At 41.4% G+C, this 27,811-nt stretch overlaps 1 protein-coding gene and 1 long non-coding RNA gene across 2 annotated transcripts in view; one reads left to right on the top strand and one right to left on the bottom strand.

Annotated features, from left to right (window-relative positions):
• The first annotated feature begins 1,315 nt into the window (after positions 1-1,315).
• LOC133804652 (uncharacterized) lies at positions 1,316-4,113 on the top strand. Its single transcript, XR_009878562.1, has 3 exons — positions 1,316-1,571; positions 1,675-1,769; positions 3,865-4,113. It is a non-coding gene; the product is annotated as an uncharacterized LOC133804652 (long non-coding RNA).
• A 16,043-nt stretch (positions 4,114-20,156) lies between these two features.
• Positions 20,157-27,811, bottom strand: part of LOC133806076 (serine carboxypeptidase 1-like) — a 114,346-nt gene continuing 106,691 nt past the window's right edge. Inside the window, exon 8 of the mRNA XM_062244211.1 lies at positions 20,157-20,300. Within this exon, the coding sequence (XP_062100195.1) occupies positions 20,157-20,300 (144 nt within the window). The remainder of the gene's footprint in view (positions 20,301-27,811) is intronic.

Genomic DNA, 27,811 nt, shown 5'->3' with positions numbered 1-27,811 from the left:
TCCGATGTAACAAATACATCCGATCTTATCTACTTTGCTAATGTTCTGAAAAGAACATAATACTGTAATGTGTAAGTAGATCATATCGTAGATTGGCAAGTCAGTGTAAATCCTGTGCACTGACTAATCTTAGGACAAACTTATTTTGAACATATAATCATATTTATATTTCACTGTGATTACGTCACTATAAATAAGATTAGCTATATGCTCGGGATTTAATAGAAGTTTATATTAAATAAATAATCATGAAAATAAACACATGTGAGCAAAGTGATTGACCAAGTCAAAAAATGATTTTTATTCTTTTATTGATAATAAAATGAGATTACAAAGAAATTGAGTTTTAATTAGGGCATAAAACCCTAACATAACTGTCATCGTTGCTTTTGACTATCGCTATTGACCCCAGCGCTTACAGTTAATTCAAGACTAATGCCGATAGTTAAAAAATGTTGTAGTTGACCCTAACGCCAACAGTTAATTCGAGATCAATGTCGACAGTTAAAAATTGTCGCTATTGACTTCAACGCCTGTTTACCCAAAAACAGTTGCTGATGATGTGACAATGATTTCTCACACGTGGTTGACACGTGGCAGAGTCGAAATAAGGCGGTGTTGTTCGATTATCGACCAGCTACACATTTCTTCGTCAAGCCTGACTATTAGATATGACTAGGCTGGTCGTATGATTCAGTTTATTTTCTTAAAAGATTGTAATCTTTTAAATAACAACGTTGATTATTTCCTCTTTATTGCCTTAATACACGGATATTAAGGATAGTTAAGGCTCATTGGCCCATGTAACTCCCATTGAGCCTATAAATATGCATAAAATAGCTCAAGGATGAGACTTTTGATCTTTTAATCTTTTTCCTGAATACTAAGGGAGAGAGAGAGCATATAGTGCGATTATCCATCGTCTTGTTGTAATTCTCCCAACGTTTGTGAAACTCAAGAATCCTAGTTCTTTGATCACGTCATTGAAATTCAATATTAATAATAGCACTAAGTGGACGTAGGTCATTGCCATTCATTGGGGCCGAACCACTATAAATCGTCTGTGTTTATTCTTTACCATTAGATTAAACTCTTGGTTATTATGTCATTTCTTGTCATATTCGTGACTCCGTGTCATTGGCTAAATCGAGGGTCAACAATGTCGATAGTTAATAAAAATCTAATAATGACAGCTATAAAATGTCGCTGAAATTCAAATAAAAAAAATTTAAAAATATAATTAATGAGTAATTTAATTTTAAAAATAAACTAAGTAAATATATATATTTATAAAAATTATATAGCTCATAAGCCCAAAACCTCCTAACCCTCATTTCTCTTTCTCTCTCTCTTTCAGCCGCCGCATTCCGGCACCATCTCTCTCTATCTTCGTCCTGCAGCCCTCTCTTTCCCGATGACGCAGCGAACGACGGGGTAAGTCCTCCTATCCCTCTCCATCTCTCTTCCCCGCTCTCTCTCTCTCTCTCTCTCTGTACCAGGCATTGCCGACAGCGTGTTGGGCTCGAAAACAATGGCGAATGCGGAGGCAGAGGCCTCGACTCTCTCACTAGGTATGTAATCTCTAAATTTTTTATTTGGAAAATGTAAGAGATTTTATTTATATTCCCTAAATCGAATTTTTTGGTAAAATCAATCCCTATTTCTTCTTTGAAGGTCTGTTCCTACTTCTCCTTTGGTCAACTTCAGCGTCCCCGGCATCACCGAAGTCATTATTCGACACCGTTTCATCTTCTATTACTCTATTTCAGGTTAAGTTCCTGATTCATGTTAATCCTTGATATACTGTAATTCCTGGTATGATGTTTACTAGTCTTGTGTTCATGGAAGTTTGCCGAAATTTAGGCTTAAATATAAAATCTCGAAGCTCCTTATGTGCTTGATTTCTTACAGCTAATACAGTAAGATATATATATATATACTTTTTATACACATGTATATTGGTTGTATCTTGTTCTTTTCTCTTTGCATTATATACACATTTTTGTACTGTATTTGATTAAAACTCTGGATTGGATTTGACTTTTGTTTTATATACATCTTTGCACTTGTTAATTGATTGGAATATAAATACTAAAATCTTTGCACTTGTTTGGACATGTACATTAAGCCTTTTATTTATCTTTATTTTTATATCAAGTTCTGCCTTTAAGTTGATTGTTGGCTTAAATACATATGTATAAATATATATATTTATATAGTAAAGTAATTATGGTAGCAATAACATGCAAGTTCTCTGTTAGATACAAGTAGTTATATTAAATGTATACTTAGAGTTGATATTTGTTGTGTTAAGACTAGGGACTTTGTTTATACTCCTATAGCTCTCTTTTATATTTCATGATGTATTGTGTACCCGTAGAATTGAAGTTAAGGAAAGTTGTAATTGTTGTGTTTAGCTATCTCATTTTGTTTTCATATGAAGTTAAGTAGTGTACATGTTTGTAATAATGTGTGTGAAGCTTTTTCTACCTCTCTTTTTCAAGTTCTAATGAATTTGTTATGAAAGAGTTTAAAGCATATAAATTAATTATTTCTAAATATTCAACATATAAAAAGATAAAATAATTTTTCTTTATAAATGACATATTAATGTTGTATACACGATTATTCATTCTACAATGTATAAATGACATATTAATTGGGTTTTTTGTATTAAAATGTATGTGAAGTGTTTTTGCACTATAATATTAGAGAAGCTAACCAAAAATATATCTCTTAGCAGTGACGAAACTAGAAATTATTTTCAGAAAGGGCTTGATAATTGATTTTTTTTTTTTAAAATTAGTTGGTGTGTAATGTTTATTTTATGTTTTTTAAAGAATAATATATAAATGTTTTAAATATCAAACGCATGTAAGTGTTAGCTCAATTGTTGAGTGAGCCTTATATTTCCTCAAGACATAGGTTTGAACCCCTAAGATTTTTTTTCCCTCTAAATTAATATAATTTTAACAAAAAAGAAGGATGCACGGTTTCGAAATCGGGAACTGGTAGAAGAATAAATTTACCATTTCACCAAGTAAAATTACTGTTATAATTAACTAAAAAATATATTTATTAAACTCCAGGCTAGAGCCTACACAAATCACCATGTGGCTCCATCCTTGTCTCTTAGCCTTTATTTTCACTTTCTTTAGATGAAGTCGGTTACTGGATCCAAAGATATATACATGTATACATAGTACATATATAAGTATGTGATTAAAAATATTATTGGTCTTCTATGTATATTATATATTCTTAACTAGGTAGTTTACTTTAGTACATTCTTACATTCTGTATTGTTAGCAAGATATTCAAAATATGTAACTAATCAGAAAACAATGTTAACCCTTGACAATTTGGAGTTGGGAATCCTTAACCCTCATCAATTGTACCCAAGGGTGTTAGGGAATGAAGTGAAACATGAAGGCTAGCCTGACTTTTGTTTTCTAAACTAATTTTATTGTTTGCTCTAGTTTAAGAGCTTCCCTTGAGTTAGTGGGTATTTTCCGTTTTCTGTATTTGTTTCTAGTTTCTAGCTAGAAGGTGTCCTCATTTGATGCATTCTTTCTCTTGTTTGTGTTTGTTTATCAGCAAGGGTTCTTCATGTTCTTTTTTTGCTTTGTTGGTTTACTACTTAATGTTAGTACTAAGAATTTCTCATTATTTCAATTTTTTCTCATGTTGAGCCTTACACAATGATAAAGAGAGAAGCATGTTTGAATGAATAAAAACATGTTTTTAATTAATTGGAGAAGGAAGGCTTCGGGGCATTGGTCTTGACATAACATTTTTTTGCCGCAAGTGGCCCCCATCAACAAGAGGGTCAATCTTAACCTAACTTTATTATGTTTGTTGCAGAGCTCTATCTTTTGAAAAGGATTAAAAGCCTCCAAGGTGGGTGTACTCGAAATTATTGAGACTCAGAATCAATGGATAGCCAAGTTACTTGAGTGGAAGAGTCGCAACTTGGATAAATGTAATATCAATTGTTGTATCAAAAATAAAACTTAGTGTAAATGTGTAGTTTTCAGTTGTACTTAATAAATACAAATATTCTTTTGATCATGTAATTTTATCTATAAAATTATGTTGATTTTTTTTGCTATACTTTTTTAGCTTTACTAAAAGTAAATTTTGGGTGCATATACAGGCTTTTAAAAGGACAACAGTTCAGGCTTTAAAAGGAAAATTATTATTATTATTATTATTTTGTCTATGGGACAACAGTTCTTACCAATGTTGATTTAATTTAACTTTTGACAGCATTCTTTTAGTGCAATTGTTGCATTGATTTTAAAACTAGGGGCATTGACAACATATCTGCAGTGCTTTCTGGTGTGGAAATTTTGCGAGAGTTAAAAACTGTCACTATAGAGAGCCAATTACGACAACTATTAACTGTTGGTGTTTTTAGCAATGGCGACACTTAATAACTGTCGGCGTTGCCAACAACAGCGATACCTAATAATTATCGGCATTTTCAGCAACAGCGACACATAATAACTGTCGACATTGCCTGCAACAACGCAAAGTTTTAACTATTGGCGTAGCTACCCCTACGTCGATATAGGCAAATATGAAAGTTAGTTGAGTGTTGTCGTTGCTCAATAGCGACAGTAAAAAACTATTGGGAAAATCCATTTTTGTAGTAGTGTAAGTTGGTATTTTGATAATTGTACATTACTAAAAAAAAATCAAAACTATTTTCATAGTTGTAACCAGTTACTATAACACCACTTAAAAAATAAAACTGATTTTTATAGTTGTCAGCAGTTAACACACATCCCTAAAAAAATGATAGTGGCATACGATTACAACCACAAAAAAAAATCAAAATAATTTTGATAGTGGTAACCGATTTTTGCGGATAAAATGTTGATTGAATAAGATAAAAAATAGAAGAAAAAAAGAATAAATGGGAATAAAAAGCATGGTGATGAAGATCTTAATTTTTTTTTTCCAAAGAATAATGTAAACAAAACATTTTATAAAATATGAATGATAAAAATTAATACAAATGTATTAAAATTATAAAAATAATATAAAAACATATTAAAACTAGCTACTAAAACTATATAAAAAATAAAATATGGTATACAAATATATGGGGAAAAAACTCCTATAAAAATGTAAAAAAAAATATATATGCCATAAAAATCTTAAGAAAAAAACTGTCATATTTTTCCAAAGTTAAATTTTTTTTTTTATATTTGGTGTAATTTCCTCAATTAATAATAATATGGATTCTACTGTGTAGAACCCCAATTCTCAAAATATAAATTAATGATGGACTAATTGGTAATTTGATAAATCAATTTATTAAGCGATGCTTTGGTCCTTGAGAAGTTATCAAATGAAAATAACGACATAATCATTGCTCTCTCTTGTCCCAGTAAGTTGACCCAGAATAATGGTACGTTTACCATATTATAATTGGAATCGAAATAAATCAATGAGAGAAATGAATGGAAATAAAATTTATTATAATCAGAACCATTATTATATTAAGTTGTTTAATTACTAAAATTGACTGGAAAGAGAATGAGAATTATTTTATATTGTTTACATAATCTGGAAATGGAATCAGAATGTCAAGATCGATTAAATTGTCTTTTTAAATGGAATATATATATTTTTTAAATTTATTTATTAAAGAAATATAATCTTAAAAAGTGAATAAAAAATATTCACAAATTTTTTTAGTATGGGTGGTATATTTTTTAAAAAACAAAGCACATATATTTTAATTTAATTTATCAAATTTTATACTTCATTAGTGAGTTAGTTAAAAAGGTTAATATATACTCCACTTTCATAAATAATATTTAAATTAAGAATCGATATACTTATATAAATGGTAGTATCAAGAAGATGATGTAGCACCCTAAAATTGTTCTAAATCACTTTATCTATTTTCTTTTTTTTTTTCTCATTTTTTTATTAAATTTTTTCTATAAAAATATATTTTTATTCTATTTTCAAGGAAATGATGTGGTACTCTAAAATTGCTCTAAATCACTCTATCTGTTTTCTTGTTTTTTTTTTCTCATTTTTTATTTGTTGACGTCGTTTTTCGTCAACTTAAAATGTAGAGCAATTAAACAATATGAATTATGGTGCAAATGAATAGTATGGTGGAACAACAAGGGTTTTACGTGGTTCAGCAGTTAAATCTGCCTAGTCCACGAGTCTATTTTATTAGAACTTGGAGTTTCCTCTCTAGATATCAAAAGATCCGTCCCTTTACAAGTGTTCATGACCTCTCTATTTATAGAGAGTTTTCAGAGTTCATTCCCACATATTTCGGGAAGATACTCTTGCATGTTAATTGATATAATGATATTAAATGCTGTAACTCCTATATACAAGGAAACGTCCCCTGAAGACTAGGAAAACGGATAACAGACTTGTTAATATCCCTTTAATGTCGGGATGTTACAATAATAAATATCTTTAAATGTACAGAACGTGTTACATTAGATGACTCATCAAATCTCTGAGTTCAGCAATCAGCATCGCATCAGTCAAGGTTTACGGATAGGTTACGAACTGGCCGTCTCATTCCAAGACCTGCTCGGAGCAGATAAATACGGTCGAGGCTGTCACATTTCGAGCTTGTACTCTTTAAGCTTGGGCTACTCGATCTGAAGGCACTCGATAACAGATGTATCCCGATGCTATGCTCTTTCGAGCTCAGAAAGAATCTCGAGGTTACATGTCTTCGAGGTTGCCGTCTTGCTTCAAGGGTTTTATAGCTGTACCATGAACATGCGTTTTTATATATCTCGAGCTCACACTCGACGAGTACAGCCTTCGAGGTCATAATTTCTTGTCTCGAAATCTGGGTGTAACAGTTTGCCCCCCAAAAGTATTAGTTCGAATCCTATGAGAAGGAAACTTTTGAACTACTTCAATTGGGAACCGTACCATCAAACATACTCGAGTGTGGACACGCGCCAGCTGGGTATTAACCACTCAAAGTACTTGAGTACCTTGGAAACCTGCCCACATCTATCCGCCTACCATCCTTTATGGTCCCATCGAATCATTTGTCCCTGACCGTCGGATCTGATATAAAATATGGCCAATGGCCTGGATTAATCCAGCCTTTTGCATTCCCACGAGTTTATAAATTGGACTCCAGTCGTCTTCTTCTTTTACTTTCACGTTCATTTCAGAGAGAAAAAAGGAAGAAAGAAAAACCAGAAACCTCTTTGCCCATTTCTTGCATGTTCTCCAAGCCGAGTAGACAAAGTAACATTGGACTCATTAATTCCGTGAGATCGTACTTGCAGCCGCTTATACAATCGTCCATTTCTCTGTTTTCACCGATTGCATTGTGTAAGCTCTCTGTTCATTGCTTCTTTGCATTATATATATATATATATTTTTCATGTGTGTTTATGTTTCTGTTGCACCTTGGGCAGTAGGATTTTGTTGGTCCATTCATTAGTTTAACGCACTAGAACATTTCGGCTGATAAATATTAGATTTAGATTATGACATTATTGGTTCCAAACCCAGTTCATGCGCAAAGAGACCCAAATATGGATCTTTTTCTTAGTTTTCAAATTTCGGAGGACATATCTTGCACACCAAGATATTGGGTACAAAATCAGGGTTTTTTAAAGAATGCACGATTCCCAAAAATATTACTTTTTGAATAAATCGCCACCTTTTTTCCCTGATATATCGGGATTTCCAATAATATGTCCACCTTCTTTTCTTTCGGTGGACTACACGCTCTGAGATTGGCCTCATCTTTTGGATCGAGCTTGCCTTGTAGCCTCAATCATTCGAGCTTAGGAATTCTATTTATCTCATTATTGCCTGCTCGCTTGGCCCTCACCCTTTTGCTTTCTTGTTAGATGTCACAGAACTCAGGTAAGTGGTGGGGGTCAAAGCTCGCGATTCCTTATTCACCAGTAGCTCCGAGCCCGGAGTCTCCTTTTACTCAGAACCAGCGCTTGATTCGGGAGCACGAACTGAGGCGTGAGCAAGAGGACATTCGAGACCACTTCCGACGTCAGATAGACGAGGTCGAAGAAGGGAAAAGGAGAAAACTAAGGATTGCCCTTTATCCCGATTCGGACACCGAGCCTAGGCCGATTCCTCTCGACCCTACGCTCAAAGTGACCATCGCCTTCAAGCCGGGAGATCTTCAATTTTCACTAATGGGGGAACCTTCCACCTCACAGCCGATGAGAGAATTCTTCGAGGCCGAGCACTATTGGAGCTCGGTTACATCGCTTGGTCAGATAACTGACATCCTGGCCTTTCACGGCATAGGATTGTCGGGCTCGCTGAGGTGTCGAGCTCTGACCTCCCATGAGCGAAGTTGTCGTGCTCCAGGAGATGGAAATCCTGACAGTAAGCTGAGATACGCTACTTGGAGCCAGGAACACATGAAAGCAGGGGAAATGCTGCCCTTGAAATATTTTTTCAAGGACTTCACTGACTTCGTTGGGCTCGCTCCCTTCCAACTCAACACCAACTCATACAGGGTTTTGTCAACCCCGAGGTTGCTCTACCATGAGCTAAAGTGGGCAGGTCCTTCACCAGAAGAGATTTTGTATCTTTTTTGCTTGAAAAGCAATCCCTCCCGAGCTCGGGGAGGAGATGGCTTCTACTATCTCTCGAGCTATCCCAAGGAGAAAAAGATGTTTGAGGATCTTCCCAACCATCCTCCTGATTTCAAGAAGGCCTTCTTCTGGACAGATGGCCTAGCTCCGTCTAGATATTACTCGTTTAGACGAATTCGTAAGTTTCTCAACTTCTTTCTTTTTTGTGCTCGAATTTTGCTTAGGCTCGTATTTAGTTGAAATGTGTTTTCTTCCAGCCAACTACCACCGCCCTACTCCCACCAAGGATATGAAAGAGCATAGAGAGGCTCTGCTTCAACTTCCCTATGGCAGGAGGTCCCTTTCCTATCTCCTGCATGAAGACAAGCTCCGGGCATGTGGCCTTTTGGGGGAGGATCAGTCTACATCTGACTGATCCAATAAGAAGTACAATCAGTGGGAGCTCATGCCTCTCCCAACCGACAACCTTCCTCCAAGGAGAAATGCGAGGCCTCCATCTCCAGCTCCGCGTCGCAGGAGTCCACAATCGGGAAATGAGGCCAACGATGAGGCCTCGAGCTTGGGCTCGGATGAGAGAGGTACAGTCATCCTTAGCTTGAATTTGTGGTCTCCCTCACTACTAAAACATAAACCTGATAGATTAATATTGTGTGAGGATGATAGGAACCATTTCTATGTATGGTCTTGGGTAGATGAGAGGGTACATAGGTTCGACAGTTGGCTCGGGAAATACGACACCATGTATAGCCTGAACGAAGTATGGGACGGAGTAGCCGTTCAATATGGGACTAATGACTATAGGAACCTTTCGAGGTTGACTTCCACCTATAGGGAAGGCACTCCCCCCGCCTCTTTTGAAGATGGGGGAATTTCGTGGTCGCCGAGCACAAGCTCGGGGGAGAGTTCCAGTTAAGTTTCTCTCCACTTGTATTTTCAGTCCTTGTCTGTCTGCATCATGCCAACTTATTTTGTTTTGGGATATCTCATAATGTGATGTGAATGTGCATGTGAGATGGATTCCGACCTTGACAATGTACTGGCCAGTGGAGGAGCTCAAAGGAGTAAACGCCTGAGGGGGTCGCAGAAAACAGATCGGCCTGCTAAGGTCCTTAAGAGGACAGAGAAGACGCCTCCCCCCCAGCTCCAGTTGCTCCGAGCCCTGTTTTGAGTCCACCTGCTCAGGCCGAGACATCCTCTTCGACCTTACCTCCTGTAATCCAGGTCCATTCCACAATTGGCCCTCCTTCGAAGAGACCTTCAGCCTCAAGAACACAGTTGCTTTCGGTTTCTACTCACGTCAATGAGTATGTGATCGACAACGCAGCTGGACCCCATGGAGCTATGCTAGTCTCAGACGTTCTATCTCAGGTGGGCTAGAGTTTTGGTAGCTTTGACGCCTCTCACTGGCAGTTCTTGAACAATGCTCGAGATTGAAACACTCTTTATGAGAAGAGCATCGAGCTTACTACTGCGGTAACCTTTCTTCTCTTGCTTCTAGCTGTATTTATACTTGGTTCATATGCTGATTTGATTTCTTCGTATGCCAGACTCTTTCTGTCTTTGCTCAACTTAATTACAAGTTGAACAACGAGGTCCACTCGAGTATGTCTTTTGCTCAGGAGGCAAAGGATTTCCAACTCAAACTGAGTGACGAACTTAAGGCCACAAAGGCAAAGGTGGAGGCAGGAGTTGAGGAGCTAAAGGCCAAGACATCCGAGCTTGAAAAGTTGAATGCCTGGCTCGCGAAGCTTGAGAAGGAGAATGCTCGGGCCAAGGAGATCAATACCAAGCTTGAAGAAGAGAAGGCTGCCACTTTCGAGATCATGGAGGGTGAAAAGGCTCGTCTTCTTGAAGAGTTTAAGGAGAAGAAGGACCGGGCAGTCGACATGGCCATGTACAGAATCTGGGCCAACAATGTCGACCTCGACACCAGCTTCTTAGGCCCTCTTGAAGAAAAGCTCGTGGCTAAATGGCAAGCTCGGCTTAATGAGGAGGGAACTGCTTGGGATGAGGCAGAGGGAGCCAGGGGTGATGCCGATGCTGAGAAGGCCAAGGAAGATGCTGAGAAGGCCAAGGAGAACGCTCCTTCTTCTTAAATCTTCCCTCGGAGCTGCGTCCCTCTGAATTTCTTATAACAGTTTTTTATGTTTGATTTTTATTTTTTATGCCCCCGGGGCCAAGACAATTTTATAGCTCGTGAAAGAGCTGCCTTTTACGATATTTGAGATACCATTTTTTTACTTTATTTTAATACATTTGCTTTACATTTCTTGGGTTGAAATATTTTGCACATTTTATATTAAAGTGCCATATATGCCTGTTTATTCATACAAACATAGTTTGGATTTAAGCTCGAGGTTCAATGCATTCATGCACAGTTTTCTCGAAATATCCACTTCCGATCTCGTTATTTTATCAAGGTCAGCGATTACTTTTACCATGCACCCAAAAGTACTTGTATGGTGTGTAATGCAAACGGTTTAGTTATATCTTACTTTTTTAGTTACTTTTTCTCGTCCTTGGGTAGCTCAAAACTATCGTTTTGCAAGATACTCCAGCCACGATCTCGACTTAAATGCGAAGTGGGTTTATGCTCCAACTTACCGTTGATTAGGTTATGTTCACGGGTTTATGTTCCAAACTTATTAAGGTCGTGCTTGGTTTGTAATACATACACTTATATTATTCATCTAGTTTGCATATTTGGTTATATCCAAACATTTTTATGTTTTTGATAGTTTGGTTATATCCAAACTATCTTAGCTCGCGCATTTGGTTATATCCAAACACTTCTATGTTTTTGATAGTTTGGTTATATCCAAACTATCTTGGTTTGCGCATTTGGTTATATCCAAACACTTGTATATTTTTCGTATATGCTATTTTATTTTTTCAAGCTGATGGTATATGTACCACTAATGCCCCCTTAATATCCTATGAATGTGATCATAGGTTATTCAATCAAGAGAGATTGCAAAAAATACAGCATATTAAAATGAAATCAAACTTTATTCGAATAATCTAAAAATAGAAAAACAGTACAGACAAACAAGCATGGTTATAGGCGACATCCTTCCTACACTATTGATAGTAAGGTCGTAGGTGTTCCCCATTCCATGCTCGTGGGACCAAACTTCCATTCAACCTTGCTAACTTATATACGCCGGGTCGGATGACTAATTCTATCTGATAAGGTCCTTCCCAATTTGGCCCGAGCACGCCAGCTGCTGGATCCCGTGTTGCCAAGAATACACACCTCAGCACCAAATCTCCTACGCCGAATTTTCTATCTCGTACTCTTTTGTTGAAGTACCGGGTAGCTCACTGTTGGTATGCAACATTTTTTAGCTGAGCTTCGTTTCTTCTTTCTTCGATCAGGTCCAGAGTTTCTTCAAGCTGGGATTGGTTCGAGGTTTGGTCATAAGCGAAGGCTCGATTGGTAACATAGCCTCGCAACCATATGCCAAAGAAAATGGGGTATGTCCTGTTGATGTACGGGCTGTGGTCCTATATGCCCATAGAACATGGGGCAATTCTTCGGGCCATCTTCCTTTAGCTTCTTCCAACTTTTTCTTTAGCGAACCCTTTAGGGACTTGTTTACAGCTTCGACCTGGCCATTCGCCTGGGGATGGGCCACCGCTGAGAAGCTCTTTATTATCCCATTTTTTTTCACAAAAGTTGTTAAATAGATCGCTGTCAAATTGAGTACCGCTATCAGACACAATCTTCCTTGGCATCCCATATCGGCATATGATGTTCTTTACTACGAAGTCAAGGACTTTCTTCGAGGTTATCGTCACCAAAGGCTCGACTTCAGTCTACTTTGTGAAGTAATCTACGACGACTACTGCGTATTTCACTCCGCCTTTGCCAGTCGGCAATGAGCCTATGAGGTCGATTCCCCAGACCGCAAATGGCCAGGGGGAGGTCATCATAGTTAGCTCGGAGGGTGGAGCTCGAGGAATTGTGGCGAACCGTTGGCACTTATCACACCTCTTGACGTAGTCGAACGAATCTGCTTTGATGGTAGGCCAGAAGTACCCCTGTCGTATGATCTTCTTGGATAGGCTATGCCCCCCAGTATGGTCTCCACAGAACCCTTCGTGAATTTCTTCTAAGATTTTCTTAGCTTCGGGTGGGGACACACATTGGAGTAGCGGCATGGAATATCCTCTTCTATACAGATTTCCATCTATAATGGTATACCTGGGGATCTGATACATCAGTTTTTGAGCCTTGGTCCGTTCTTCTGGGAGAATGCCGGTCTCAAGGTATTCAACTATCGGAGTCATCCAGGTTGGCTCGGAATTGATCATGCAAACATCCTCCTGCTCAAGCTCGTGAATACTATGCGTCGCGAGATGTTCGATTGGCACGACATTCAGCTCTTCAGTCTCGGTAGAGGTTGCAAGCCTGGCTAAGGCGTCCGCATTCGAGTTCTGCTCTCGGGGGACCTGTTCTATCGCATAGAACTCAAAATGCCCTAGTGCTAATTTTGCCTTTTCTAAATATGCCGCCATTCTCATACCACAAGCCTGGTAGTCTCCTAAAATTTGATTAACCACCAACTAGGAGCCATTGTAGCAATGTATTGCTTTGGCTTTGAGTTCCTTGGCTATACGGAGTCCTGCCAGTAGGGCCTCGTATTTGGCTTCGTTATTTGACGCGTTGAAGTCAAATCTTAGGACAGAGTGAAATCAGGTTCCCGCTGGGGTGATCAAAATTATACCTGCCCCCGATCCATTCTCATTGGAAGACCCGTCAACGTAAAGTTTCCACAGATTGTGGGCTGGGGTTATAACTTCATTGTTGGTCACACCAGTGCATTCCACTATGAAGTCCGCCAAGGCCTGTCCTCTTATGGTCGTCCTAGGATGATAAGTGATCTCGAATTGTCCGAGTTCAACGGCCCATTTGAGTAGTCGACCTGAGGCTTCTGGCTTGGACAAGACTTGTCTTAGTGGTTGATCAGTCAGTACATAGATGGGGTGCGCCTGAAAATAGGGTCGGAGCTTTCAATATGAGTGGATTAGGCTGAGAGCTAACTTCTCCATCAAGGGATATCTCGATTCTGCCCCCAGTAACCTTTTACTGACATAATACACATGCATTTGCACTTTTTGTTCTTCTCGCACGAGTACCGCGCTTATGGCGTGCTGGGTCGTAGCATGGTATAGGTATAGAACTTCTCCTGTGATGGGTTTTGACAAGATGGGAGGTTCTGCAAGGTGTTTCTTGAGCTCTTGAAAAGCCAACTCGCATTCCTCCGTCCATTCGAATTTCTTGCCTCCCCTCAAAAGATTGAAAAATGGAAGACAACGGTCTGTAGATTTCGAGATAAATCTACTTAGCGCCACCATCCTGCCAGTTAGACTTTGGACATCCTTATGCTTTCGAGGTGAGGGCATATCAATCAGAGCTTGGATTTTGTTTGGATTTGCTTCTATTCCCCGGGCATTTACAATGTAGCCCAGGAATTTTCTTGAAGATACTCCGAAAGAGCACTTCTGAGGGTTGAGCTTCATGTTATATCTCCGTAATATGGCGAAGCATTCTTTGAGGTCATCAACATGGTTATTGTTATGTTGAGATTTAACTAACATATCGTCAACATAAACTTCCATGTTGTTACCTATCTGTTCGGAGAACATCATGTTTATGAGTCACTGGTAAGTGGCTCCAGCATTCTTGAGGAATGGCATGACGTTATAGCAATACAGCCCTTTGTCTATCACAAAACTTGTATGCTCTTGGTCAGTGGCATGCATGGCAATCTGGTTATATCCAGAATAGGCATCCATGAACGACATGAGTCCATGCCCTGCCGTGGCATCCACGAGCTGGTCGATCCGAGGTAAAGGGAAGCAGTCCTTAGGACAGGCCTTATTGAGGTCCGAGTAATCTATACAGGTCCGCCATGTCCCGTTGGGCTTCGGGACCAGCACTGGGTTGGCCACCCAATCGGGGTAAAAAGCGTCCCTGATGAATCAGTTTGCTTTCAACCTGTCGACTTCCTCTTTAAGGGCCTTTTTCCCGTCGTCATCTAGTAGTCTTCGCTTTTGCTGCTTCAGGGGGAAGCTTTTGTCAATATTCAATGTGTGGCTCACCACATTCGGACTTATCCCTATCATGTCCGAATGCGACCATGCGAAGACATCCTGGTTCTTTTTTAAGAAGCAAATTAATTGCTATTTTGTTTCTTCAGGAAGGTTTTTCCCTACCTTTACTGTGTTTCGGGGGATCTGCTTCTTCAAGCCTGATTTCTTCGAGCTCTTCCAATGGTTCAAGATAAGCTCTTTCCTCAATTCTTAGATCGATTTCTTCATCTATTTCGAAGACTGTCCCGTCCTTATTCTAAATAATGACGAGTGCTTGTGCACTCGTCTGCTTCTTTCCTCTAATGGAAATGCTATAGCATCCCCTTCCAGCTAGCTGGTCTCCCTTCAATGTCCCGATGCCACTAGAAGTCAGGAACTTGATGGCCAAATGCCTTACAGACGAGACTTCCCCCAGCCCTACTAGGGTGGGTCTCCCGAGCAGCACGTTGTAGGCCGATGGCAGGTCCACTACTACGAATTCCATCATCTTGGTTGTTGAGACTGGGAAGTCTCCCAAGGTCACAGGGAGTTCGATGGACCCCATACAGGCAATCCCTTCTCCTGAAAAACCGTACAACGTTGTTGCACAGGCCTTTAGGTCACGAAGCGCGAGTCCCATCTTTTTTAAGGTGGCCTTATAGAGAATGTTCACTGAGCTCCCATTATCGATAAGAACTCGATGAACCCTCTTGTTCGCGAGCTGAAGAGTGATGACTAATGGGTCGTTGTGAGGAAATTGAACATGGGACGCATCGTCCTCAATAAAGGTTATAGGTTGAGATTCAACCCTTTGGTACTTCAGAGCTCTGGGTTCGGGTTCATACGGGGACATGTCGCTAGTTTTTAGCTCATTCACGTATCGCTTTTGGGCGTTCTTACGTGATCCCGTGAGATGAGGCCCGTCCGAGATGGTTACAACATCCTCTCCATCAATTAGAGGGGGTATCTCGTCTTCCCTAGCTCGGGAATTGCTGCTTTGGGCAGGCGGTAGTGCAACTGTCCTCTGGCTGGTAGAAGCCTGATTATTGTTTTGGTTTTTGACATACTACCTGAAGTATCCTCTCGAGATCAAGCCTTCGATCTCGTCCTTCAGTTGCCTGTTCTCATCAGTAGTGTGTCTAGTATCTTTGTAAAATCGACAATATTTACTGGAGTCTCTCTTGGATTTTTGGTTTCTAAGGGGGTCTGGACATCTGAAAGGGCCTGGTTTTCATTAGCCAGGTAAATATTCTCCCAAGACTCGTTGAACTCGGTGTACACCTTGTACACGGAGAAATACCTTTCCCCTTTCTTCTTCTTTCCCCCTTCCGCCTCGGGGTTACTTCCTTCATTCTTCTTTCTTTTGGAAGGGTTTTCTGCAGGGGTTTTCGGGGCTGATGGGTCCGTCGAGGTCGAGGCAGAGTTTACGCTTATCGTTGTAGTTATGGGCTGAGAGGTCATATTCAACATTGACCTCGCCTCTTATACATTGACAAACCTCTGAGCTCGTCGATTAAACTCGGTTATGGACCTCACAGGCTTCCTCTGCATATCTTCCCAGAGGGGACTTCCTAGCATTACCCCAGCTTGGACGACCATTAAATGACCGCTGTCGTCTACATCATGAGCTCGGGCGACTTCCAGATTGAATCTTGTAAGGTAGCTTTTCAGCGTTTCATTTGGTTGTTTCCGGACGTTGGTCAGGGTCGATGCCTCATGCCTTACCTCGATCATGGCTCTAAATTGCTTCTTGAAATCCCTTGACAGCTGATCCCAAGAAGTGATTGAATGCCTCTTATATTTTTTGAACCAATTTTTTGCTGGTCCTGTAAGCGATGCTGGAAACAGCATGCATCTGAGTTCATAACCCACATTACTTGCTCTCATAATAGTGTTAAATGTACTTAAGTGGCTGTACGGGTCGAATTTCCCTTCAAAAGGTGGGACATGAGGAATTCGAAACCCCTGAGGAAACAGAGTGTTGGAAATGTGGGGAGCGAATGGTTCGAGCTCCTCATCCGAATCTTCGTCTCGATTCTGGCCTCGCTCATTCTGTAAGAGCCTAAATGCTCTTTCCAGTTGATCAATTCTCTCCTGAACCGGATCCACGGGGAGTCTTGCCTGAAATTGGCTGTCGTCGATCACAATTCCAAGCTCGTGCCTTCGCAAGGGATCCTTGTGCCCATTCAGGCGATCTCTCAAATCTGGGTTCGAGGGGTTACCATTACCCCGATATTGATTCAGGTGTTCTCACAAGTCAGGGTGGTTCCTTTGGTTCCCAGTATTTCTACGTCCTTGATCATACATACTGACTGATCGGGTGTCCCCTGAGTTTTTGCTGGCGAGGATCATTGCATGATTGTTTCGAGCTGGATTCCTTTCAAGTTGCCTCGTCTCTATAGTGTGAGACCGAGACATTTGGCTTCTCGTAGACTGGGCGCTTCTCCGTTCTCTAGCAGTTCCTCCATTCCCCTGCTTTCGTCCAGCCCGCCTTTCCCTATCACCCTGAGGCAGTTGTGTGTTTCTCCGAGACAGTGAGGGATACCTAATTGGCGACGGAGGATGTCGTATGGGTGATGTTGGCTGCCACCCATTTCAGGGTCTGGATGGTCCCGAGTTCGCCTGTGCTAACTCGGGAACATTCTGCGCGTTACCAACATTCTGAGTTGGAGCCGCTGCAGGGGCTCGGTTATTCCCAGTTTCAGCTGGTAACTCAGCAGTTGAGTTAACAGGAGCTCTAGCCCGAGTGTTTCTTCGGGGCCTCGAAGGGGTAGGCTGTTCTGCCGGTGGCGGAGGTTGCTCCGTTCTTCTTGTGGCGGCATTTTTGTGAGGTCACCCGCGAGGCCTGTGAGGAGGAACATGAGCGTCCCGCGAAGGAGGGACCTGGGCCTCAGATGGAGGTTAAGGCTGAGCTGCCTGTGCCTCCACATCCAATCTAGCTAATTCTTCATTACACTTCTTGGCCTCAACCAACTGTTTTCTTAACTGACGATTTTCGAGTTCCACAATGGGAACATATCGCTCAGGATTATAGTACATGTCCTCGTCGTCCCTGGGGGCCGGTGGTGCTGGAGGTCCTTGAGAGTCTGAGGACTCACTTCTCTCCTCTGGTTCTGGATTCATCATTGCCTGTTTCCCGGGGCACCGCGGATAGTTGACTTCTTCTTCAGGAATATTAGGATCATTTGTAGCCATAGCTAATCAGGGAGGCTTTTTCAAACGACTAGACTCAGATTCGTACTGCTTAATGCTCTCAATGAAAGCACCAAACTGTTGACTCCATTTTTCGTCAACTTAAAATGTAGAGCAATTAAACAATATGAACTATGGTGCAAATGAATAGTATGGTGGAACAACAAGGGTTTTACATGGTTCAGCAGTTAAATCTGCCTAGTCCACGAGTCTATTTTATTAGAACTTGGAGTTTCCTCTCTAGATATCAAAAGATCCATCCCTTTACAAGTGTTCGTGACCTCTCTATTTATAGAGAGTTTTCAGAGTTCATTCCCACATATTTCGGGAAGATACTCCTGCATGTTAATTGAAATAATGATATTAAATGCTGTAACTCCTATATACAAGGAAACATCCCCTGAAGACTAGGAAAACGGATAACAGACTTGTTAATATCCCTTTAATGTCGGGATGTTACAACAATAAATATCTTTAAATGTACAGAACGTGTTACATTAGATGACTCATCAAATCTCTGAGGTCAGCAATCAGCATCGCATCAGTCAAGGTTTACAGACAGGTTACGAACTGGCCGTCTCATTCCAAGACCTGCTCGGAGCAGATAAATACTGTCGAGGCTGTCACATTTCGAGCTTGTACTCTTTAAGCTCGGGCTACTCGATCTGAAGGCACTCGATAACAGATGTATCCTGATGCTATGCTCTTTCGAGCTCAGAAAGAATCTCGAGGTTACATGTCTTCGAGGTTGCCGTCTTGCTTCGAGGGTTTTATAGTTGTACCATGAACATGCATTTTTATATATCTCGAGCTCACACTCAACGAGTCCAGCCTTCGAGGTCATAATTTCTTGTCTCGAAATCTGGGTGTAACATTATTCAACTATTTTTATTATATTTTTTTAAAAATAAAATAATAATAGTAATTAACTCTATTTTATTTTATTTTAGTTTCTAAATATCTATCTATATATAATAATAAATTAATTAACTAATTTAAATGAGAGATATATAAGTGCCTTTTTAAATGAGAGATATTTTTTTTAAAAAAATATTATAAATAAAATGAAACGTGCATGCATATATATATATATCAATATAATAAAATGGTAAAATAAATAAATGGTCAAAATAAGTAATCGAACAAAATATATATGGTTTAAATAATCTATCTATATATTATTATTTTTAACATTTTGACAAAACACAAGGTCCACATTTTTTAATAATTTATTTTACCATTTAAAAATAAATGGTCCAAATAAGTAATCGACCAAAATGCATGTGGTTTAAATAATCTATCTATATATTCCTATTTTTAATATTTTGACAAAATACGAGGTCCAAAAGTTAATTTTATAATATAAATGGTCAAAACGAGTAATTGGCTAAAATAGAAGGTTTAAAATGATGTGAACCCTTACACAAAACATGTTATATATATATAATTTACTTTTTATAAAGAATTTTTAACATTTTGAATACTTGCATGGTCCAAAGGCTAGTTTTTAAAAACAAAATGTCAAAACGGGTAATCGGTCAAAATAGAGTGTTTAAATAATCAATCTATCTATTTCTATTTTTAACTTTTTCATAAAACACAAGGTTTGAAAGTTATTGGCTAAAATAACCCTTATACAAAACATAAATTTCTTTATACATAATTTAGACTTTTTATATAAAAAAAAAATATGCAAAGTGTATAATAATAATAACATATAAATAAAAGTATGCGTACAATAAGTTGTTTGAATTTTATTTTCGGTACTTTAATTATTCGCTATTCAATGAACACCATCATAAAAAATAAAAAATAAATATGGAGTCAAGTCACGCCCACATGTCCATATAAGGAACATGTTGTATGTATAGGTTGAAAATGACCCCTACCACACAATCTCAAAAAAAAAAAAAATTAAAAATATATATTTTATAATCATTATAAAAGAATGCACAAAACTGAGTTATATTTTCTAGTATTACTATAAAATGGGGAGGCATCCTAGGTTGTGCCTAGTACTGTTACTAAATTTAAAAGGGGTCATTTTATTTTTAAAGTTAAAATATTAAATTAATTAAATTCAACAATTCATAAGTGGTGTGTACGTATGTATATATATTTTAAATTTAAACAAAATTATTATCAGCGATAGTTATGAGGCTTTAATTTCATAGTTGGATCTCTTTGGAAGATTCTTATTATTAGGTAATGTTTTATTGATAAAAGAGTAACAAATATATATAGATACTCTCTCGATCAGAATGCATGCGTAGAGAAGAGAGCAACAATAGTATATTCTCACGAGGAAGGAGGAAGCTTGCCATGAAGGAAAGATGAGATCATGGTCAGTGCTCGTTCTGGTTGATAGCTCGGAACCAAATGACCAGCTCCCCTTACTGTGATTAGTGTCAATCCTTCGTACTCAATTACATACCCTCCAACCTGTTTTTCCTCACACATACATATATATCATAATAATTAATTGATCTCATGATTAAAATTTTAAAAATAAAAACTTTATATATGAACTTGTGATCTAACATTAATATTATTGCCCTATAGGATGCACCGGTCTTTATGCTCCCGTCTCACTTCAGGTATAACTTAAATGTTTTTACTTGTATAATATAATTATATATATAAGAAATTTTTTTTTTTAAACACCATCATATAAAAAATATTGGGTTAAAATTTATTAAAGTACCAAAATAGAAAGAAATGCACCGGTACAACTCTTTAGAGAATTTTCCATATATAAATATTTAAAGAAAATTCTACAAAAATGCACTAAAACTTAATTAAAAAACATATGAAAAATACAGTTCATTACAAAAATACAAAGTTTTTGTACAAAATACGAATGGGCAAAAGTGTAAATACAGAGTAGCAAAATCATAAATAAAAATTGGTAAAATATAATGTTTTTGTGAAGAACATTTACAAACTTGTAAACATCTGTAGCAAAAATTAATTATAAAAATGCATTTTTGTATACAAAAGTTATAGACAATTTCTTAACTAAGTAAATTTATTTTTGTAACAAAATTTTACAAAACTAGTTTTTTAACTAAAAATTATATTTCTGTAACTAACATCTACAAAAATATTTTATAATATTATCATCAAAATGATTTACAATTCTAATCCAAAAATATTCAAATAATAATATTGCGATTGTAACACAGAGTTATTAAACCAATAACTAATGTTACTATATTATAAATCATAGTTACCAAATTTGACCACAACAAAAATATAACTTTTACATATTACATTACCAAATTTAAACATATGTTACATTTTAGTAAAATATAACTTTTACATTTTTGTGAGTCATTTATAGAAAAATTAGTAGGAAAAAAAAATGTGTTTTTTGTCAACAAAAAAAATTATAGACTACTTTGTAACTAAAAATTTATTTTTGTAGTGATTATTTTATAATTATGTTTTCTATAGTTTCTTTATTCCAATTATATAGGTACAATGTACAAGCATCTTAGTTTTTCTCTTGGATATTGTTTGTATGCCCTGATTTTCCCACGGGCTGTTAGCGAGCTGAGATACGGCCTAATCATGATGTTCCACGTGGACATCCCCAAGACCGGAGCTGCCATCGAAAGATCCTACCTCCTTAGCTCGAGGTAACCTAAGGGTTCGCCAAGATTAGATTGAGTCTGGACTCTGAAGGCCACAGGTCGAGGGAAGCATCCAGCTCGTGGTACGAGCTAGAGTTGGAGGCTGTGACCTTTTATAAAGTCAACCACGCAAGGTAAATGTGCATATATCAGACATCACGTGTCTGATATATCCCTGACTTCTCGGACACGCAGCATGAACGTGCGCATTCAGACGCCCACGACTGGGTTGGGCCGTGCGGCCCATTATCCCCCTTACCTATTGATTAGACCACACTTCATGTGTCAGGTTTTAGGAATTAATCATGAATGTCACAGAGTTGACATGATAGGTAAGAAGGTCACGGGATGACCTTCTTACCAACTCCCAGGTGCCCTCTCCTATAAATATGGAGACCCTGGGAGTTGCAAAGGGTTGGATTCGGTTATGTAAAGAAATACCTTGTAAAAGAATACCAAGCATATAGCAATAATATTGACTGGTGGAGTAGAAGGATTTTAACATTTGAACCACCTAAAAACGTAATAGTGTCACCAGCCCATTTTTAAAAGATCATTCATCTATTTCGGTTCAACATAAGCACTAATCCCTTCCTCTTATTTTCTTAATTACCTGTTGGCGAAGAACCGCGTCAACAGTTTGGTGCTTTCATTGAGAGCTAGTCAGATTGGTGCTATCGCAAACATCCACTATGGTGACTACTCGATCCAGACACGGTAACGAGACATAATAGCATGATGGGCAGGAGGCTCATCATATCGCCATCCCCGGTGAACAAATTCCTGAGGTCCAGTAGCGGCCGGGCAAACAGCCGGTGGGCCAAGATGACACTGGAAGTTCGGCGCCCCGGCCACCTAATCCAAACCCAGACTATTACACTGCGGTGGAGATGGAGAATGCTCAGCTGAGGAGCCAACTAGCAAAAGCTAATCAGCAGATCAAGGAGGTGTTGGCCCGACTACCCCCTCTTACAACCGACGCTAACGTCGGAAAGAGGCAAGGCGAGACTCATAAGTCCCGCCGGGGTAATCGGTCCAGGCCTAGCCGCTCGGACAGACCTCTGACAGCCAACTCTATTCCCTCATCGCACTGTCAAGAGGCAAACTTCGAACAAATGCCTAGAGCCGAACAACAACAGTACAGCCGTTCGGTCCGAACTTCAACTCCCAGCTCCCATCTCCTAACCAGCCTCGAGCGCGCCCAGGAGAGCTCGAGGAAATTCCAGAAGGAGATCCGGGGAGGGCTCACAACACTAGCCCGTCTCCACCAGACGTCCTGCGCCTCGTCCAGATCACCAGGCGCGAGACCCGCAGGTTGGCAGGGCCGAAAGGCCCCCACCTAACTTGATCCCCCCTGACGGAACTAGGACAGCATCACCGGTCAGGCATCCTCCGTCTCCAATAAGATATCCATCTCCTCCCCGGCCCATCCGAGATATTCCAGCCTACGGAAGCAGCAGGAGAAACCCGCTGTCCGCCGGACCTTCCCGACGTAGCAGGGCGCCAAGAGAGAGCCCGGATCCTCACCCCCAAAGGCGGACTCCGAGCTTTTCTAACAGGAGCTACTGGACCGGCAGTCGTCGGAGCGACCTTTCTGGCGGAGACCTGCGTCAACATTTAAGCTCGGTACAAAGTCCTCATACCACCCAGGGGGGCGACCTTCGAGATCGCCTTAACTCTCATAGAGGGGAACCGGTAGGAGGTGGCAGCCATGCTCGCTCAGGGGGAGACCTGTCCGAATTACGTAACGGAGGGAATGCCCCAAATAACCTATCTCAAGATAGGAGGGGCAATAACCCACCAAACGTACACAGTGGATCCGGAGCTGTTGAGCAGCCCCGGAATAACCAAGGAAATCAGGACAAAACCCTCGAGCGCCTGGCTCAGATGGAGGAGCTAATGAGGAAGCTCCTGTCGGAGAAAGAGAAAGACGAGTATGACTCGGGGGACGAGCTGAAACTTTTCGCCCCCAGCATAGCAGCAATGGCATACCCACCCAGTTTCCGTATGCCGCACCTATCCAAATTCAACGGAGATGGAGACCCGTCGGATCACCTGGGGATGTTCAACACCCTGATGATGGCCCACAACATTGGCCCCGAGCTGAGATGTCTGATATTTCCCTCCACACTGACTGGACCAGCCAAGCAGTGGTTCAAACAAAGCAAAAGACAATCAATCAGCTCCTGGAAGACTTTCTCTGCTGACTTCAAAAGGGCATTCCGAGCCTCCCAGGCTGCCCGCATCAAGGTCGATTCTCTGGCTAACGTGAGGCAGCAGCCCGATGAACCTCTGAAGGCTTACCTGAGCAGGTTCGCGAATGTCACTGCTCGGGCCAGAGACGCGGATGACAACTCCAAGCTCATGGCCTTGAGAACTGGAATCCTCGTCGGAGGGGGACTCTGGAAAGAAATACAAATGAAGGGAGTTAGCTTAGTGAACGAGTTCCTAAATAGGGCCCAGGAATGGATCAACTTGGAGGAAGCCGAAGCCTCAGCTGCGGGAACCAGCCAGGTCCCTGAGCAGCCTGCTGGAGTGGGAACAGAGGTCCTGATAGTGACCCAGAACGTTACACAGAATAACCAGTTTGGTGGAAGCAAAAGAAAGGGGAACGGTGAGGGCAACCAGCACGGCCCAAAGAAGAATAAGTCCGTAGACAAATTTAAGCCGGTCTACGCGACCTACACAGAGCTCACCCACTCTAGGGAGAACATCTTCCTTGCGAATTCTGCTCGCCCCCCTTGGAAGAAGCCGGAGCCATTGAAGCACCAGAAGGGGAAGAGAGACACCTCCAAGTTTTGCTGTTTTCACAACGACGTCGGCCACAATACTGATGATTGTAGGCATTTGAAGGATGAGATCGAAACTCTCATCAGAGCCAGCCCCTTGGCTCAGTACGCGCGGAACAGGGTTCCAGCAAGTCGACCTGCTTCAGAAGTCCCGGTTAGTCAGCCCGGGCCTCGGATAGATCAAGACGTCCCTCCTCCCGTGATAGGAGGAGAGATATCCACAATATCTGGAGGTCCGCATCTAGCTAGCGCGAGCAGGGGCGCCCAGAAGAGGTACGTAAACGAACTCAAGGCGCATAATGGAGTAGAGTTCGTCCCGGAGCAGCGTCTGCCAAAGCAGCAGCGATTGGAGAGGCAACCGATCATTTTTACGGAAGAAGATGCGGGCCATGTCCAGCTCCCTCATAACGACCCTCTGGTAGTAGCAGTTCAGCTCGCTAATCGGAAGGTCAGGAGAGTGCTGATTGATAATGGGAGCTCGGTAAACCTCCTATTCCGGTCCACACTGGAGAAGATGGGTTTGACTGTCGCCGAACTGAAGGCAACCTCCATGATGCTGTATGGTTTTTCGGGAAAAGGATCAGCAGCCATAGGGACGATCGAGCTAGTGATCACCCTAGGAGAAAGACCTCGGATAGTCTCCAAACTCCTCGAGTCTGTGGTCATCGACTGCCCCACTGTGTACAACGCAATTTTGGGCCGATCCACACTCATAGCTTTTGAGGCCGTCACTTCCGTTCGCCACCTCGCGATGAAATTCCCTACTTCCACGGGAATATGCACAGTCCGTGGCAATCAGCTTGCTGCCAGGGAATGCTACAGCATTTCCATGAATGGAAAATCGAAACCCGGGCAGCTCGCAATGGCCATCCAAAGTGGAGGGGAGGAATCTCAAGAACCTTTAGCTGATCCTGAGATTGAAAAACCTCAGAGCGCTGCAGGGGAAAATATCGTCTTAAGTGAGGATATTGACCCCCGAATAGGCGAGGATAGGTCCGAGCTCCAGGCTATTGAAGAGCTCGAGGAGGTAAACATCGATCCCCAGAACCCTTCACGGATGGTCAAGCTCGGGAAAAACCTCTGTAACAAGAGGAAAGCGGAGCTGATCAGATTTCTGCGGGATAACCTGGATGCGTTTGTGTGGTCGCACGAGGACATGGTGGGAATCAGCCCGAGTGTCATCATGCACACCCTTCATCTGGATAAAAGCGTTCCTGCAAAGTCCCAGAAGCAAAGGCGCCTGGGAACAACCCGGGCTGAGGCCTTAGAGGAAGAAGTAGCCCGGCTCAAGAAATGCGGCTTTATCCGTGAAGCCAAGTTTCCGATTTGGGTCGCCAACCCCGTGCTGGTCCCGAAGCCCAACGAGAAGTGGCGGACCTGCATCGATTTCTCCGACCTGAATAAAGCCTGCCCCAAAGATTGTTTTCCCTTGCCAAGGATTGACCAATTGGTGGATGCCACGGCGAGACACGAGCTCATGTCCTTTATGGATGCGTACTCAGGCTATAATCAGATCGCCATGAATTCGGCAGACTAGGAACACACCAGCTTCATGACCCCGACCAACGTCTATTGTTACAAGGTCATGCCTTTCGGGCTGAAGAACGCCGGTGCTACATACCAGAGGTTAGTAAATAGAATGTTCGCAAACCAGATCGGGAAGAACATGGAAGTGTACGTTGATGACATGCTAGTCAAGTCAAAGACTGCCGATAACCATGTTTCCGACCTGGAAGAATGCTTCAAAATACTACGGGAGTATGGCATGAGGCTTAATCCACAGAAGTGCACTTTTGGAGTCGCATCAGGAAAATTCCTGGGTTTCATCATCAATACCCGAGGAATCGAGGCAAACCCCGACAAGATCAGATCATTACTCGAGCTTCCCTCACCCAGGTCGCGCAAAGACGTCCAAGGCCTAACAGGAAGGGTGGCAGCCTTAAATCGGTTTATTTCAAAATCCATCGATAAGTGCTTGCCATTCTACAACCTGCTCTGAGGAAATAAGAAGTTCGAGTGGACAGAAGAGTGTGAAAATGCTTTCCTCAAGCTAAAGGCACACCTGGCCGAGCCGCTCGTATTATCCAAACCAAAAGTAGGAGAGCCTCTTTTTCTCTACCTAGCTGTCACAGAGGATGCAGCTAGTGCCGTATTAGTCCGAGAAGAAGACCGGGTTCAGAGACCAGTCTACTATATCAGCAAGAGACTTCTCGGAGCTGAATCCCGATACCCTTTGATGGAAAAATTGGCGTTCTGCCTTATCACGGTCTCCCGAAAGCTCAGGCCGTACTTCCAGTCCCACTCAATACACGTCATGACCGATCATCCTTTAAGGCAGGTTTTGTAGAAACCTGAAGCATTGGGACGTCTGTTAAAGTGGGCTATCGAACTCAGTCAGTTCGAGATTTTATACACCCCACGAACTGCTATAAAAAGTCAGGCCCTGGCCGATTTTGTAGCAAAGTGCACAGGATTCCGGGAGGATCCTGTAGAAGACTCACCCCAGGTCACCTCGGCCCGGGCATCGTGGAAGATCTTCGTGGATGGATCATCCAACGAGAATGGCTCCGGGGCTGGAATCATTTTGATATCCCCTGAGGGACATAGATTCCACTCGGCGCTGAGATTCGGATTCAAGGCCTCCAACAACGAGGCCGAATACGAAGTTTTACTGGCCGGGTTAAGGATAGCCCGGGAGCTGAAGGCGAGCTTCGTCCAGTGCTTCAGTGACTCCCAGCTCATGGTAAACCAGGTTCTGGGTGAATATCAGGCACGAGGACCCAAGATGGCTGCCTACCTGGCAAAGGTTAAAGTTGAGCTGTCCGCGTTTGGGCGAGGCTCAATCGAGCAGATACCTCGGGAGCAGAACGCTAACGCAGACGCTCTTGCCAAGCTCACCACCTCCGGGGAGACAGAGGCTTTGGGGTTAGTTCCGGTAGAATTCTTGGAGAAACTAAGTATAGAAGAAGTCAGGGCGGAGGTCGAGATGATCGACGCCAGGCTGACCTGGATGACCCCCATCCTTGAGTATCTCACCGAGGGGAAGCTACCTGAAGGGCGTAATGATGCGCGGTGAGTACTATATCAAGCTCCCAGGTATACGATAGTAGACGGGGTGCTGTATCGACGTGGGCACTCCCTACCTCTCCTACGATGTGTTCTTCCAGGCGAAGCAAAGGCCATCCTGCAGGAAGTGCATGAGGGTTTTTGCGGAGATCACACTGGGGGGCAAAGCTTGGCCCTAAAGGTCTTAAGGCAAGGATATTACTGGCCCACTCTGTCGAAAGACTCGATCTCGTATGTCAAGAAGTGCGACAAGTGCCAGCGGTTCGCTACAGTTGCCCGAGCTCCCCCAGTCGAGCTGAAGATGATCTCTTCCCCATGGTCGTTTGCAGTTTGGGGGATCGACTTGGTTGGTGCCCTCCCTACTGGAAAAGGCGGGGACCGCTACGCTGTGGTGGCCATCGACTACTTTACGAAGTGGGCTGAGGCAGAACCTTTGGCAACGATAACTTCCAAAAAAGTCATC

Source organism: Humulus lupulus, chromosome X (assembly GCF_963169125.1).
Source record: "Humulus lupulus chromosome X, drHumLupu1.1, whole genome shotgun sequence".
In the NCBI taxonomy this organism is placed as follows: domain Eukaryota; kingdom Viridiplantae; phylum Streptophyta; class Magnoliopsida; order Rosales; family Cannabaceae; genus Humulus; species Humulus lupulus.
This window is presented reverse-complemented; position numbering and strand designations above follow the sequence as displayed.